General features: G+C 45.3%; 1 protein-coding gene across 1 annotated transcript in view; it reads left to right on the top strand.

Annotated features, from left to right (window-relative positions):
• The window catches only part of LOC121833944 (alpha-L-fucosidase-like), a gene marked incomplete at both ends in the record, with an annotated part of 58,980 nt that extends 50,199 nt beyond the window's left edge, over positions 1–8,781 (top strand). The window contains 2 exons of the mRNA XM_042287659.1: positions 6,207–6,510; positions 8,460–8,781. Coding sequence (XP_042143593.1) covers positions 6,207–6,510; positions 8,460–8,781 — 626 coding nt within the window. The remainder of the gene's footprint in view (positions 1–6,206; positions 6,511–8,459) is intronic.
• Positions 8,782–17,866: the final 9,085 nt, after the last annotated feature.

The following is a 17,866-nucleotide window of genomic DNA, read 5'->3' as shown; positions in this document are numbered from 1 at the left end:
TTTATAACTAACGTAATTGCAATGGGATAAAAGTTCCTAATAAAAAATGGGAATGTATTGTATTGCGCTATACAAGATAGCCACGCGGTGAAGCGAAGAATTGCTCGCGCAACCAACAAGAGCATCGGGGACATCGTTCAGAGCCTCTAGACTGAAAGAACACAGACTGAACACAGCGGGACGTAGTATCGACCTGATAATGATGTCGTAAGATTGAAAATGATACTATGGAAGCTGCCAAAAAAAAACAAAAGTGGAATGCCGCTCTTCAAGTACATTTTGTAAGCCAATGGTGTTTTAAAAAGGGGCTTCTCAGAATTGGGCAGATTGGTTTTGTAAAACTCAGGATATTTAAACTCGCTTGAAATTGAAGGACGTACGACCAGGATATAATTATACTTTTATTCTTTTTTTTACTTTCTACGATAAACAAAGATGTCTTTTCAGTTTGTCTGCTCCTGCAATACGACTGATTTATTCCATTTTTGTTCTTAGTTGCTTCCTGCTTCGGTGCTACAATGCTCGAATAATTTGCCTATACCTTCAACACTATCCCCAACGCCTCCCTTCACAATTCGGCATCGGTTCTATAGCGACATAGGTATTAATTCGTGAACTTTTTATTGCGTCAATTACATGCTGCAGCACTGAGAGTGAAGATGTGTTTGCGACATCGTCTCGAAACGGTTTATTAAAGTACGTCACATCTTGTCATTACAAAGGCCGGTCTTCCAAATTGAAAGCTATTTATAAAAAACAAAACTTATTTTGACAAATGAATGGAGAGATGATTAAATATGGCTGAAACCTTGATTTTGAATCGGGCTACGGCTTGTGTGACCTCGCCTTGTGGTTGCTTTTCCAATTGCATTTATCATATTGAAATATTATGGTGCTACGTTTTAATAGAATAATTATTATAATTGCCATTCACCTGACAGAATTCCCTCTGCAGAAGCGTGTGCGCGCACTTTCCGCCGCGGGAATCACCAGGAAGTAATGGAATTACAGGTCGGTCCCTGAAATTATCCCACCATTTAAACAACCCTTAGCTTCGTTATCTCTACCTTCCCAAGGCTTATCTTCTCCCGCGGTCTTTAAACGCCAGTACTTTAACAGAATCATACCAGGCTTCAATAACTGCAGCGTAAATACCTTCGTAACAGAGTATTAAGTGCTAGCTATTTAATCCTCCTCTATATATGCTCAAAACTCTGTGTATGCTTTGTAATATCAGCTCTATAAACCTCAGAATGACCCACTCCCATCCTAAACATTTACAACAAAAAGCTTTTTTTTTTTTTAATTCGTTAATATGGTTTTTCTGGCAACATCCCTATCAAAGAAATATCACGCGTCTTGATGGCTACTTCTAACATACCTTGCCTTAAATATTTCATTAACATTAAGAAGAAGATGAAGGCGGTTTGTGGAGAATATCATGCTGGAATTCAAAGAAGACAGAAGTTTACTTATTGTTTTGGTGCTCGCCAAAGTAGCTATCACTGTACGTGCGTGAACGGGGGACCTGCTACTTACGTGATCCTAATACAAAGGTACTTAAGCCCATTTAATTGCACATATGCACCCGCCAGAGTACTGAAAATGTTCAGCCTCCTTCACCTGACCGCAGTGGTGAGGCCACCATTGCTAGTCTAGCAAACGTAGCTGTAAAAAAAAGAAGCGGCAGAGCAAGTACAAATAGGGCCTCAAAGGATGAGGCTCTGCGGAGTACGGACGATTTGGTTCGGCAGCTCCTGAGGATGGTCCAACTTCTTCCGAGCCAGGTTGGTTTCCTGAAGATTGAATGCCCTGCGTGACCAGTTTCGTGTGCCTTGTGTGACTGTGGCTGGGTCATGTGTTTCATATCGTGCAAACTCTCCTTCCAGAGAAGTTCCGTAGCATAACAGTACGAAACACCGTAACTGAGTTACAGCATTTCCTGTTTGTCATTTTTTTTGTCTCGGTCGAGGGTTACCATGGAAGTCCTCAATAAGCTAGATGTACTATTCTTTTAGATGCCACAATCCAAGAAATAACATTACATGCGACATACCAAGCGCCGATGTCCCTGTGACTCATGTAACGTATCCCAACGTGACGTTAAAAAACGTGGTCGAACGGCGCTCTGTGAACGGGCCTTTAGATTAAATGGCCACTATTAGCGGCTATTTGTTTTGGTGGCTCCCACATATGGTTCCCTCTCTTGACGCAATGGCATTGTGAACAACAAGTTCAGTGGTGTTTGTAATTAGCATGGGGGAAGGTCTAAATCATTGCGCTCTGGAATCAACATTGTCAACGCCGTAAAAAATGTAGTTTCCAAATGACTCTTTGTCGCTGACGATGAGAAACCCTTCCGTGACGTCAGAGTCAGCATTCGGCCAATCGCAGAAGACCGACCAGAGTGACGCTTTTGATCGCGCACGTCGCCGATAGTCGCAAACATTAGAAGAACGGCACGAAATGACCTTCAACTGTCTTACCTTCAGCGCGAGCTTGGCGTTCGTTTAATCGTCTCGTGAGCTTGGAGCTTGCACGCGCAGCCAGAACGCAACGGAAGCGTTTGAGCCCGGCATGGATACTGGTCATTTTTAAGGAGATGCCCTATCATTCTCATGCTGTCAGTGTCCATGCGGAGCTCAAGTTCGTCTGCTTCTCTCTCAGGGGTTGTGCTGATGTCAAAACGACAAGCTCTTATTGGCTGATTAATAAAAAAAAAAAAAAAAAAGAGGAAAGAGTTTGCAAGGCGTCTATAGCTTCGAGGTCTACACATCGTACTTTCAATCAAATCCAATCAGAGCTCGGCGTCGTTCTGACATCATTGCCACTTCTGCGCAAGAAGCAGACGACTTTCTCTCCGTATAGTCCATACCACCTAGGAGACCAGGACCGTAAATGACGTAATCGTTAAGGCCTGTTCACACATGCAGCGGAGCGCTACAAGCATAGCGCTTACCTCGCGCTAAGCGCGTGCAACGGAAGCGTTCACCAGCTTTGTATCGCACCGTCAAAAATGTTGCTCATGGCAGACGATAAGTAGCTGACGGCACGTGAGGAGCGCTACATCAGCGCTTCGCTGCATGTGAGAACCGGCCTTTAGTGGTTTGCCGTCCCAAGCCTAAGCGGTAAACACGATGAAGCTCAACGAGAGTACGCCGCAAACCGACAGACATGTGCGTTTGGCGTCGCCCGGTGCTAGCGTCACCCTTGTTGTTTGATGCTGCAAGACGCTTTGATCGCGACGCTGACGCGAGCTATATGTGACGTGTCTTAGATTCTCTTTCGATGACGCCAAATAGGTGATATCACTATAGACCGTTTTATCGTGGGTAGCGCCATTTCGAGAGCGAGAGAGAAAAGGGAAAAGAGCTACCGGCGCTTTCCCCCTTTCTGATTGTGTAGAAAGAGTGAAAGTCCCGGATGAGAGGCTTGGCCGGTGTTGGGCGTCTGCAGTGCCCCAACTTCGTTCGCGCTTTCTTCTACGTTTCAAACTCCCAAACTTAATTAGAGCCATGGTCTTCGATGGCGACAGTCCCCCGGTCATCGGGACACCATCGCTGGGTGACAGGGTGCACGAATAACGACAGAAAGCGTCGAATACTGCGTAGCTTGCATGGAATCCGGCAAGGCAAGTACGGCTGGAATGTTTTTAAGCTCCATTGCTTTCCGCATGACTGGAAATGGTAAACCATTTATACATTTTTGCTTGCAATGGGCCTATTTCAACGTAGCCGCTTTTAGTTGTAATCAACAATCGATACACGAAACGGGAACCTCAATTAACTTTGTAAACGCCCGGAGCTGCTACATATCGTCTTGCTGTGCTGTTTTTATCTTCGTGTCCCTGTTCTTATATCTCCTTGTGAATGAACGACGAAGGCGCTCTAGACGTACTTTTATCGAACCGCAGAAAGCCTCGAAGCAGCCACGAATTATTTTACTATTTGATGCAATATTTTGAGTTCTCACCTCCAATTTCTATCGCTGGCACGTTCGCTGCCGCTGTTCCCTCCGTCGCCACACTGGCGGATGCCATGACTCAAACAAAGAAACGTGCACACTGGGCTCGAAAACGCAGATCGCAACACACGAAACGTTCCTGCAGCGACTATATATCAAGCGCTTCAAAGCGCCATAGTCAACGGAAACAACCCACCAGCGGCGCTTTTGCCGGCTCTCTGGTATCGCGCAGGAGATCGCGATTGAAAAACAAACAAACAATAGAACTACGTTTTCAACAATTTCCAGCCTCACCCGGCGGCGGAAATGAGCCTTCAACTAAGTGCTGTAGATGATAAAATTGAGTCAGTCAGCAATGCAAATTATCACTATTAAGATAAATTCAGTTACGGAATTTTACAAGCTGAAACAGCAGTTATCATGAGAAAACTCGCACGCGCATTGCGAGCGTACCCCATGTTCATCGGCGGTACAGCGTTCGGTGCGCGCTCCATTCACGAAATGTTCCCAGCGAAGTCGAGAGGATGGCGTTGAGGAAACGCCTTTTTCGGTTTGCGGACGCAATCCACTGCCGCCGGAGACAGGGGTCATGTGGGAAAGCGATGGAGCTTTCTACATGATCCCGACATTGCATTGCAAGACATTGCAGCCGCTCTCGCCTTGCCGGGTTCCTTGCAAGCTACATATGTCCTCGGACAGTATTCTATGCTTTCTGTTTTTATTTCTGCACCCTATGACCCAGCAATGGTGTCCCGATGACCGGGGGACTGTTGCCATCGAAGCCTCTGGCTCTAAGTAACAGTCTCCCGGTCATCGGGACACTATTGCTGGGTCATAGGGTGCACGAATAAAAACAGAAAGCATAGAATACTGTCCGAGGACATATGTAGCTTGCAAGGAATCCGGCAAGGCGAGAGCGGCTGCAATGTCTTTGAGCTCCATCGCTTTCCACATGACCCCTGTCTCCGGTGGCAGTGGATTGCGTCCGTAAACCGAAAAGGCGTTTCCTCAACGCCATCCTATCGACTTCGCTCGGGACATTTCGTGAATGGAGCGCGCACCGAACGCTGTACTGCCGATGAACATGGGGTACGCTCGCAATGTGCGTGCGAGTTTTCTCATGATAACTGCTGTTTCAGCTTGTAAAATTTCGTAACTGAATTTATCTTAATAGTGATAATTTGCAGTGGTGACTAACTTGATTTTATCATCTACAACACTTAGTTGAAGGCTCATTTCCGCCGCCGGGTGAGGCTGGAAATTGTTGAAAACATGGTTCTATTATTATTTTTTTTTTAATCGCGATCTTCTGCGCGATACTAAAAAGCCGGCAAAAGCGCTCCTTGGAGTGCCGCTGGTGGGTTGTTTCTGTTGACTAAGGCGGTTTGAGGCGCTTGATAGTCGCTGCAGGGAACGTCTCTTGTGTTGCGATCTGCGTTTTCGAGCCCAGTGTGCACGTTTCTTTGTTTGAGTCATGTCATCCGCCAGTGTGGCGACGAAGGGAACAGCGGCAGCGAACGTGCCAGCTAAAAATTGGAGGTGAGTACCCAAAATATTGCATCAAATAGTAAAATAATTCGTGGCTGCTTCGAGGCTTTCTGCGGTTCGATAAAAGTACATCTACAGCGTCTTCGTCGTTCATTCACAAGGAGATATAAGAACAGGGACACGAAGATAAAAACAGCAGAGCAAGACGATATGTAGCAGCTCCGGGCGTTTTCAAAGTTAATTGAGGTTCCCGTTTCGTGTATCGCTTGTTGATTACAACTAAAAGCGGCTACGTTGAAAAATGTGTAAATGGTTCATCATTTCCAGTCATGCGGAAAGCAATGGAGCTTAAAAACATTCCAGCCGTATTCGCCTTGCCGGATTCCATACAAGCTACATAGGTCCTCGGACAGTATTCGACGCTTTGTGTCGTTATTCGTGCACCCTATCATCCAGCAACGGTGTCACGATGACCGGGGGACTGTCGCCATCGAAGACCATGGCTCTAATTAAGTTTGAGAGTTTGAAACGTAGAAGAAAGCGCGAACGAAGTTGAAGCACTGCAGACGCCCAACACCGGCCAAGCCTCTCATCCGGGACTTCCACTCTTTCTACACAATCAGAAAGGGGGAAAGCGCCGGTAGCCCTTTCCCTTTTTCCCTCTCGCTCTCAAAATGGCGCTACCCACGATAAAACGGTCTATAGTCCAGAGTGCCAATACCGGAAACATTTTTGTTGTATTGTTCGTTTTTCAGAAGTACTACAGAAGCGCAAGTTTGAAAACGTCATGACCCTGGACAGGCTCTCGTGGGGCTACCGCAGAAACGCCAGACTCCGGGATTTCCTCAGTGACTACGACCTTGTGCGAACCCTAGTCGAGACTGTGAGCTGCGGCGGCAACCTTCTTGTCACCGTGGGTCCCACACACGACGGACGCATACCGCTGCTAGTCGAAGAGCGGCTCGTCACCCTGGGCCAGTGGCTAACTCTCCACGGGGACGCCGTATTCAGGTCGAGACCCTGGGTCGCCCAGAATGACTCCGTGTCCGGAAATGTCTGGTTCGTAAACCATTCGGGCAGTTATATATATAAAAATTAAAGCTTTAAACTGAGTTTTTTCATCCCAGACATCTGTCTGTCCGTTCGTTTCCAGCTAAATTTAGCGGAGAAATCGACATGGCGTTAACTGGTGTCAGGTGACACGTGCACCGATTCAGTTACCGCACTAAATTTAATGAGCAAAGGGCTGGAGCCAAAGGGGTGCTCGCACGGAAATGAAAAGTAGCGCTACCATTCTCACCTTGAAAGTGACTAAAAGAGGTGGTGGCTGTAGGCGACCCCCACTGAACCGGCTCATGAGCTCGACCGTCCGAGCGGACGTACTTGCGCGTCGAATGGCTAGACTTCTTAACGGTCTTAGCGGGTCCGAAGAAACCGAAATTTAATTACGGACGCCAAAATGACGTTCAAAGCCTCGTAATCGTGCTTAGTAGACTGCGCATAAACGACCACGAATCCAAAATGGCCGCCAATACGCGAGCGCCGCGTTGATGCCACTGTGACACACGGTACGCGATAGCGTAAATCCACTCGGAATTGTTTCTGATATAATAAATGTGTTTTACTACAACTACTATTATTATTTAGGAAAAGAATAGCAATATGAGCTCTTAACTCCGAAACGACTGATTAATGTCTGATAAACAAATCGTAGATATCGATACTTAAAACTGAAGCGAGTGTACACGCGAGCTCGTTTAAGATAGACGATATTGAGCAGTTAATTGCTCATTTTTCTTCCCGCGCCCTCTCCATACAATATTTCATGCATTTTAAAACTCGGGAAATAAAGGTCGCTTGAAAGGTGTGAACATATAGAAGTTCGAATTTAATAGGACTGCGTCATTAATAACTAGAGCAATACAAGTCAAATACACAACATTCCTGCCCTTTTTAAAGTGTTGATGCTGGAACGAGAATGTGATGTATGATTTGGACATCTTTTATGTGTATAATACAATAAAAATAAGATACTCCTTTGATCTACCGCCTAGACCTCCCATTTGACAGAAAGCATTACACCGGGGTCACACTGCTCTTACCCCCCCCCCCCCCCCCCCCCCCATCATACACAATACACTTTGCAAACACGAGTCACCGCAATATCCGTGGTTTGAATGCCGTGTGTCAAGTTATGTCCTTAAATTCATTGTCATGCGGCATTCGAAGCACTGATCTCGCGGTGTATAACGAGTTATCTCCTTAAATTCATTGTCATGCGGCATTCGAAGCACTGATCTCGCGGTGTATAACGAGTTATCTCCTGAAATTCATTGTCATGCGGCATTCGAAGCACTGATCTCGCGGTGTATAACGAGTGTTTTTAAGGTTTTAATTACGGCTCCTTGTTTTCGGTGAATACCGAAAAGGAACCAAATAAACAGCCCCTAGGCCATCTTTGTTTTTGTGCTGTTTTTTTTTTTCAGATTCGGGAAATTCGGTGAAACACCAAGTTACAACCGTATCCAAGTAAAATAAAATAAAAAAAAAAAGCTAGAAGAGCCGAAATTTTAAACTGCAGTCTTATTTTGTTTTGCCCCGGAATAAAACCCGCATTTGAGTGTCCGCAAGGGTACTTCACTCTTCAGGAAACACACCCCATTCCTCTTATATTTTGTTCTGGGTTTCGGGAGATTTCTGATTATTCTTTTCGCGTAGATATGTGCTGAGGGTCGAGAAACCGTAGTAGTCCTCAAAATTTGTCATAATGAACCAATTTCACAGAGAAAATATTTGTACACTTTCTCCAGCTCTAGAGCGCCCGGACTGCTAGTCAGTGTTAAATAGGGATAAAAAAAAGCACGATTCAGACCTAGAAACCTAATAACTGTAGAACATCTATAGTCCGCGGACTGCATTACGGTAAATACGGAACGACTGTGGCAAAAAAACACCATCATTTTACTCTTTTTCCCTGTAGTAACCGCGAATGTGTGCCTCCTCTGAAGGTACACGTCTTCCGAGATGCCCCCATCAGCTGCGTCGAACGGGTCCACTCCAAGGGCCGCAACACCGTCTGCACTCGAGACCGAGCCTCTGGTGCATGCCTTCCTACTAGAGTGGCCTTCCAGCGGCCTGCTGCGTCTCGGCTCGATATCGCTCAGCGACAATAGCCAGCTAAGCCTAGTCGGCGCGACGCAGAAGCTCAGCTGGAAGGCCGTGGGTGACATGGTCATCGTGAACCTGCCTACGCCGCCGGTCAACGTCGCCTCAAGAGTCGGTGTTTGGGTAGTGCGGATGAGCGGCGTACAGCCAAGACCCACGCGGCGCGTTAGTACGCGTCTAATTGGAATTCGAAAGAATACAGTGTAAATTATAAATGAAATTCCAGGTTTCTTGACATTGACTTCTGAATTAAAGCGGCGATGAAAAGACTTCCTGCACTTTGCGTAAATACCACTTATAATGAACCTCCGGCGTTTATTAGCCATGAAACACCTGTCCGAATTTATCCCCGTGCAATTGTGCGCTCAAGAAAAATGTTTATAATCTTACACCCCTTGTCACATATAATACACCGTTAAACTTCAGTTTGACGTGCAGCGCACTGACGTTAATCCAACGGTTCAATCTATGAGCCGCATTCAAATATCACCAGAGAAGGACTATGACAGCACTGCGACCTCCATACTACATCATCCAGTTTTGCGGAGAGATTGAAAGAAAACTCTCGATTTTATTGTTGAACTTATACCGCAACGAAAAGGTATCCTGGTGAATCACGTTGCGTGAGAGTATGCTTGAATCCCCCTAGGAACAGTAAGCTCGAGTAAAGTGAAAAAGAAAAAAATAATATTCAAACATAATATTTCTGCCCTGCCACTTGAGCTGCAGCGATATGCGAGGTGCTGTACTTTTTGCTTCACTATAGTCCACACTGTTTCACACGGCTGGACACTGCTGCGCGCAGTGCCACTGCCACGTTTAATTATAGTGGTCTAATTGACTACCGCTACATGTAGCGAACCTGGTTGTTGTGACATTAACTCTTCGGGACTTTTATGACATCCAGTGGCACTAAATCATCGCTAAATTTTGTGAATTCATATTGCCAAAATTTTAGCGGCGAATTGTGATGTTATAACCAGACACTTTGCCATCCCATTGTCACGTGACACCCTGTCGTGACGTCACACTAAAATTTCGCTAAATTTAGCAGGTACGACTCTCCGCCCTACCGAAAAAAACAAAAAAAAACAAAGAAAAACGAATAATGCTTTGCTTTCTGGATTACTGAACCGGAAATCTATCTAGATGCATTTGGATTTCAGGTTTTTGAGAATCATTCCTTCGGCTGCAATTTGGATTTGAGGTATCTAGAAACAAATTTCCAGTTCCATAATCCAGGCAGTGAAAAGTTATAGTGGGTTTTTCTTGTGGGACGATAAATCTATAGGGTCAAACGTTTGACCACGTGATGCTGTAACGTCACGCCAAACTCAGTAGAGAAACTGTTCGTCTATATCTAGCTGCATATCATGCAAGGAGTAAAGTTCCTGCGAAATTTAGTGGAAAGATCAGAAAGTTTAACTAGATCGCTCCGACCCGATACTCCTCTTCCTCCTTTCCTCGTATATTGTATCGTTAACCGCTATCGTTATCGGGGGCATTGGAGATGCCCGGAACGGTATACTAAAACCATCTATTGTTCCGCCATATCTAGCGGGGAGCCACGTAGAAGTTTTCTCGCAAAAGTTAGCGGATAAAGCTTGGCGCTACATTTACGGTCCGCGACGTTAACATGGACGGCCCTCATGACCAGGCGCGAGGTTTTGTCACCAATTGCTACCGTCGAAAAAGGTAACCCCTCATCTTTCTTGTGCATCAAGGGCTTTATTATTCCTTCTGAGAGCCTGTCAGCAGGCGACATTAGCCAACATTTTCGGCGGCCATAAATCATTGCTTTATAATTTCGGCTGGATGGAGAGAGCCATCATTCGTAGCTTTATAATTAGGTCTGCACGGAAGAAGTGCAGAGAGGTTGCCACGAACGTAGACTTTGGCTAGCTCCTATAAAGGGGAGGGGGAGGAAAGCCATGGTGAGAAGGAAGAAAAATAGTGATAAAACTGCCAATGAGGGCGGATATGCTAGTGGAAATAACGTTCAAACGGACAACAGCGTATTTGTGAGGAACTCTAGGCTGCAGACAGCCTTTTTAAGTATCCCTGTGGGAGTAAATGGTTCTGCCACCTCGATATGCTTAGGTTAGTTTCCGTGATAGCATTGGAAGACGAATGCATAGTGTTAAAAAAAATAGATATTTATAAAATCATAAAATTGCACGGACCAAGTGGTCTAAACATGAAATTGTAAGGAATCGTTTAGAAAGGATTAAATAAAGTAGTCATAAATTGCTAACACAATATAGTAATCAAAGCATTAATTTTTACTTCTTATCATTTTTAAATATATATTTCTTAGCCTTTTTAAATTTGTATTAGACATTTTTTTAAACGCATCCTCGAAGTTTTTTTTTGTTTTTGTTTTTTTGCTACAAACAGAGTTGACTATACTCGACGTCAAATAGTTTGTTCTACTTTGTCAAAACTAGCGTAGCTTATACAGTGTATCAAGGGATCATGAAACGATTTTTGTTTCGCGTTCACTAAATACTACTTATACTCACTTCCTAACGTTTTTAACTGCCAACAAATGCAATAGATTTACATTCTAGGAAATGGCAGTCACCAAAAAAAATATCTAGAAATATGAGAATTGTTCGTCCCCTCAACTAGGAACCAGAACAAACGGCCACGTGTCCTGGTGCCTATCCTATGCCACCAAAATTTAACACTGGGATTTTAAAAGTGAAAAGTAGGGTCTGAGCTTCATGCATTGTTAGAGTTCGGCTATTCTGATCACCCCAGGGGTTGGACACGAGCCATTACACTAGTGTCTTCAGAGGCATTCATTGGTACGAGCCCAAAGGCTCATTCACACCGCCCCATTTTCTTACGTTAAGTTACGTTACTCACCGAAACATTCGCGTCTCTAATGTCTCGTGTCGGACTCTCTCCTTGAACTGCTAGCCACGCTTAGTATGAAGCACATATGTCCTGGTGACTTGTACGTAAGCTCTCGTAACGTAACGCAGCATAAGAAAACGGTGCAGTGTGAATCAGCCTTTAGCCGGCTGCTCACGTTGTTCTCGTGTCCAATCCATGAACCGCGCTCGACTGTAGCCAGGTGGGCAGTTTTGATCTCACAATTACTTCATCAAGCTTTGCGAAGGCAAGACTGAAATAAATGGTGCCCTTCTATCCTCGCAATTTCACCGCCACAAAAGAAGCTACTGAATCGGTGGCGGTCTTTGCGAGCCTATAGCCTTTTGGCTGTATAAACGCACATACAACACAATTATTATACTCTAGCCACTCAAATTTCAATACCGCTTCTCTATTACGGTTATTTGTATTGGTGGCCTTCCTGTCGCTCGAGAGTTTCTGCGTTAGTATTGCCTGACTAAATCCTCCAGAAGAGCTCTAGAGAAAAGGAAACTTGACTGTACGTCGCGTTCTTGGCCCACGCGGCGCTTGCATGGGTCAATCTGATTTCCACGTTGGCGGCTCATGTAATTGGTCACAAAGTGATTTGTTAGTGTTTTAACACGGTATTTGTTTTAAAATAAACCTGTTGGGGTTTATAAAATGCTGCATTCTTGTATCACCGAAAACTTTAGCTTGCCAGAGCAGAACCAAAAGGGGATATACGAAATAGTTTGATGGTGTTGTAATACTGAACGCGGTTAGTTGAAGATCGATGTTGTGTCTCAGTTTCTCAGTATTTCTTTGGCTGGACGGTCTGTCAGTGGCGTCATGTCGCACATTTCTGGTTTCCTTGGACTTCACTCCCATTCCGACCATCTGGCTACGACGCCCGAAACGAGCATTCGACCGGTGTGCTTCGCACCCTACACCGCCCACGTATAAAAGTGGTCCCGAAGAGGCAACAAATACTATCACATGAGCCCGAGTGGCATGCTGTCGTATGTCGCAAGTGTTTTAGTTTTTGGTAGAAGCTCCGGCGAAGGGTAGGAGCAAGCTCGAGTGTCGCTTTCGTCGCGGCTGACGAAGCTTTCGTGGACAGTCACGCTGCAGAGCGACCTGCATGAGAACAGGCGTCTGCCATTTTTAACCTTCGCTGCAGCACCACCGCCAGAATTGCTGAAGGCAGCAACATGACATTCAAATGACGTCATCAGGCAGAAATTGAGGGAGCGCATTTGAAAACTCGGTAAGCACACCCGCCCATAGACTCATTCCACACACCATAATCAAGGCCTGGACGGAAGACCTGGTCATTGAGCTTTCCTTTCTAGAGGACATTATTAAGTGTCTTTTTGACACAAAGCCTTTATAGGATCACCAGAGCTGAAGCCGTATTCTTTAGCGGGTTAAGTATATTCTCCACCGCATCGTTTCCATGCCAATGCGTACGACTCAAGGTTAGTAAATTTCGCTTTTCTATATACCTTTATTGGCAAAAGCATCAATCGGTCAATAGCTATAAGTTCAGGTAATATAAATTGTATTTTTTCTTCTATCTCTACAAGTGCTGGGAGCTCATTGAGCTTGCTTGGGCCTAAGTCGAACACACAAGCCTGATGTCGCAGCTATAAATGACGTTTTACCTACAGTAAGAGTAATGCCACTTCATTCCTAAGATGTTTCGTGGGCGCCGCCATTGTGTTGCTTTCTGAATAGCCGGTGCCATTTTGTTACTTTATAAATAACCAGCAACTTCCTGAACTTTACACACGGTGTGAGGCGCCTGAAGCAATGTCGTCTTGCTCTGTTGTGGATGGGTTTGAAACTTCCTGAAACGGAAAAGTGTTAACGCGCAAAAAAATTTAAATAACTGGCAAAAGGTTATTTTGTTAAAAAATATAGCTGATGTGTTGCTACTCTTTAAGGTCGCTTGTTTAGTGATTCCAGATTGGACCAAACTTGTTACAAAGACCGTATTTGGGTTCCGGTTTTCTAAAGCACCGCCTCAATTTACGAAGCCGTCTGAAGAAACACGCCCACTTCCTCCGAACGAAGACATATTTTAACGCGGCTGCGATTAGAGAAATGAGAGGCAGCGAAATTAAGTTAACGCCAGCAGTGTTGCAGTTCACCAAGTGCGGAGCTCGGCGTCGCTTTATATTATTTTTTTTTAAATTTTTGTTGTAGCTGATTTTTGCATGTTCTTTACTGTGCTAGACTTAGGATGATAAATGAATCAAAAGCGTTCTTTTCAACAACAACAAAAAAAAAGGACAGGACACATGATTGCTTAGGTGTCGAAATGGGCAGAGTATTCCTCCAAGCAGCGTGCCCCGCTCCTCTGCCGTGCGACATGGCTGAAAGCTTAGCGTAGGGCATGTGAAGAGCGGGAATTTCCCGCTCCTCCTTCCCTTCCTCCCCCCCCCCCCCCCCCCCTCCCGGCCCTCCGGCCACCCCTGACGCGTGACCCGAAAAAGGGGAGAGAGAGGCGGCCGCGGCGAGCGCCATCCTCTTTCGCTTTCTGGCGCGCGCGCCGCAGCGCCACAAAAGGACCTCTCGAAAAGGATCCTTGGAACTATGATCCTTTTCGAGTCATCCCATTTCCGAGGAATGAAGTGAGGTTGCAGTAAGTATAGTGTTTTATCGATACCCCATTGTTCATAAATAATGCTGTGTCGACGTTGTAGGCGGACTCATTGTCGACGAGATAGCTGAAGCTTATACTTATGCTCAGATTTCAGTACAGTCACATTTGGACAAAAAAGGTAAGCATTTACTACAAACCTGGCGGATCTCATTTATATCGTTTCGATGTTGTCGATTAGATACTGCTGGTAATAATCATAGAATTCGTAAGCATATATTAAAAAATGCAAGAATGCCGGGGCTAACATATATTCAACAGTGCTGCAGCTGTGCAGTGTTGCGAGAGCATGTGGCTTCTTATAGACCCCTTTCGGAATTTTGGCAACACTGAAAAACATTTAGCGGGAATAGTAAAACATCTAGCCACATTGGGTGATCGCCGCCATTACGCAGGGTTCGACCGGTCGGCGTGCAGCGTAGTCGCCGTAGCGTTTTGAGCTATGGCTTGTGCGGGTGCTTTCCCGATCACCTGTTGGTCTAATGATCTATCGATACTGCCACATATAAGTGACAGAGAGGTGGAGCAGGTCTACAGTAGCCGGTCAGGCACAAACCGGTGCATGGAAAGAAGCTACAACTTTTTCGATGAAGCATACGTGGTCCCCGCATCGATAAGGGCTAACTACTCACGGAACAGGCAAGTTCTTTTTTGTTTTGTAGTGATTTTTTTTAGTAACATTTCATAATTTTAATACAGTTAATCATAGTGATCGCGCTTTTAGCGTGCCCACTCCGAGCGACCCGGTACGCTGTCCCCGTCGTGAGCTTGTCGTTCGGTGACAGCCGAGAACTCGCTCGTCTCGTTTTTCGTGCCCCTCCAATAAACTTACGACCGCGTACCAGTAACTGCAAAAGGTGCCTCACGAGTCACAACCTTGAGTGTTCAAGAAATCGCAATCGCAAATCGTACAGAACAGCAGAAAAGGTTGTACGGGTGGGTGGAGCAGCATTTTAAATTCCTTCCTCGGTCACCTTTTAAAGACTAAGAAATTAAGCGGTTTATGACATTGCTCACAAAGCTACAAAGTAGACTTTCCAGAACCACTGATGTATTGCGTTTATTTCACGGCGTTTTTAAACGTACCACGTTTGTTTGAACCCACCAGAAATGCGACATTGCAAAAAAAAAAAAAAATGTGTGCTGGAACTGATTTTTATTTGCACAGAAAATATGCATAGCTGTTTGAGTGTCAAACCGGTGTATAATTTTTTTTTTATCCCATTCAGTGCAGGAGGTTTCTTCATCAAGGGTTCCTGCTACCGAAGCAAGAAGAAGACCCAAGAACAACATACAATGTGTTCAGGAATAAAAACCGTTGAACAGAATAACAATTGTTGAACATGCTCTAAACACCAACTCTTTGGCTGCATTCTCACAAATTTCCAAACTGATTAGTAGCGTAACGTCCCTAAACGTCTAGCGGTACGGCCTTGGCACTCTGTTCAGGACACCACCCCAAAAGTTCCCACGATCGCAAGGCGGGTTCGAGTGATCTTCAGATTCGGTGTACACTGCATTTAGTCCACCCGACGTCTGTTTTCTGGAAAACTGTTTACCGTTGTGAGTAAAGGAAACGAACTTGCGGAAGAAGTAATCATGCATCTACACGCCGAACAAGTACCTAAAATGGCCTCGGTTGCAGTGAAGAAGCACTGAAGGAGGGAGCCGCTCGCGCATGCGAGCCGCGCACTGAACCGTGGCCGTACCTCTCTAGTTAAAGACACGGCTCGACACACGGCCACACTACTGCAGCATATAATCGTTTGCGATGCTTCCGCTTACGGATGATAAGAGCGTTTTCTTGTCTAACCCGTGAAAGTTTTGTAAACAACACGAGGATTCGGTTTTTCTTTTTGAACACTTTAGAACTTGTCTGACAAGTACCTTTTTCCGTCTCCGTCAACGTATCAATCCTGCGTACACAAAGGTACGCAGCAATGCGATGGCATATTGATGCGGCGCGCGCAGACTGGGACTCAGAGTGTAAGCAGCACCGTTGTAGGCGGTAAGATGCAGGCGGTTCTGGCGGGACCCCTGCGTAATGGCGGCGGACCTAGTTGCAGTTGCGTGCAACAGGTGGCGCTCTACTCCGAAAGGGGTCTATTGCGTCTCATTCGCTTGCGTTGCATCCGGCGCATCGCGAAAGCTACGCTACCCTTGACAACATCGGACAAAATGCTTAACGCCGAAACGCTATATACAACGCTGTCAAAGCTATTAGTACATGCACGGCTTGATCTCTAGTTTGTGGTAAATTAAGGAGGGGGACTCAAGGTGGGCCGCCCTGTCGGGTCACTCGAGGGGCGACGACACAAGAAGATCAGTTTGAGCCTGCGTACCGTCAAAGTCGTTCTGTGTTGTTCCATGCTTAATTCATATTGCTCCCTCATTGGGCGTCAATATAGACTCTTTAATTTCAAGCTTTCTCGAGCAAAAGAATCGTTATTTTAAGCCACGTGCTCGCTCTAGCTCTGATGGCATTTTCAGTGGCCGTGGCATTGTATACCAAACATCTTAGCTTTGGAAGCAGCTTTCATTCCACGAGCTGGCATGTGCTATGAGCACATTCAATAGCGCCAAACATCCGCTTGGTATCCTCGTTAAAAAAATTGTAGTCCAGCGTTTTATCGCAGGAATCTGCATGTTAAGATTTCAAGGGTAATTGACCGCTGCACTCTATAGTCGGCGTCGTTGATTTTCCGCCACGTTATAAAAAAAAAACCAACTTTCAGAGTGCCGTGCCCCGCACAGTTGCGATAGCACGAGGCTTCGACTTGCGTCGTATATTCGCGTGTTCACGTAAGTAGCTTCGATAGTGTTGGAGGACCACAAAAACTACGCTACCCTCGACAACAAGCAAGCATGATAAGGATGACATAAACCACTAAAGAGCGCGTCCGACCGGCGTGACTCTCAAAGCACAAAGCTCACCCTCGTTTCTTTTGTATTTTAATGGCATATATGGTAGTATTACATGCACACTGTTGAAGGCGGTACCCTTCGGAGATCGTGAACTGGGAGGTTTTCACACTCCAGCCTGTGATTCCTCACTCCGCGAAGAGAAAAGCATACACAGAGATAGTAAAAATAAGAAGCCAAAGTAATAAAAACAGCAGTGAATGGGTTAAGGACAAGAAAGCACTTGCCTAGCCTCATCAGACGACGGCGGGATCACGAAGGCTTCGATGTCTTAGTTAGAGCCCTGTAGGTTTCAGGATCTAGACATTTTACGATCCTCATCGGAATTCTCAACGATAAAACTGTATCGTCGTAAGCTTTACCGTGCCGTGGATAAAACTGCTGATGTCTAGAATTGCCTCCCTCCCTTGAGAAGGAAACTACCAAACGCCAGAGAGGCATCAAGCTTACAGATCGCTGTATTGCCTGGGACGTGAAATTGTGGCTACTGGCAATACGCTCCCGGCTGCTGGAATTAATTTGTCTACATATTTCTTTAGTCGTAATACGGTAACTGCAACACAGCATAACTAGTGTATCGATCGATGCCATAGATTTTTCGGGGCTAACGGCCGTAGTCAAGTTGTTTCTACTGATTTATTGATGCTAACGGCCGTTATAAAGTTAGTTTTTGTTACAAGTATTTTTTTTAGAAACAAACTGTCGCTACGTCTAATTAATTGTACCACATCAATAGGCTTTGGGGGAACTTCTGTTTTTTGCGTATATTCGCAACTAACTAAATATTTCCAGCATTATGTG

Source organism: Ixodes scapularis, unplaced genomic scaffold (genome assembly GCF_016920785.2).
Source record: "Ixodes scapularis isolate PalLabHiFi unplaced genomic scaffold, ASM1692078v2 ptg000101l_1___fragment_3__unscaffolded, whole genome shotgun sequence".
In the NCBI taxonomy this organism is placed as follows: Eukaryota; Metazoa; Arthropoda; class Arachnida; order Ixodida; family Ixodidae; genus Ixodes; species Ixodes scapularis.
This window is presented reverse-complemented; position numbering and strand designations above follow the sequence as displayed.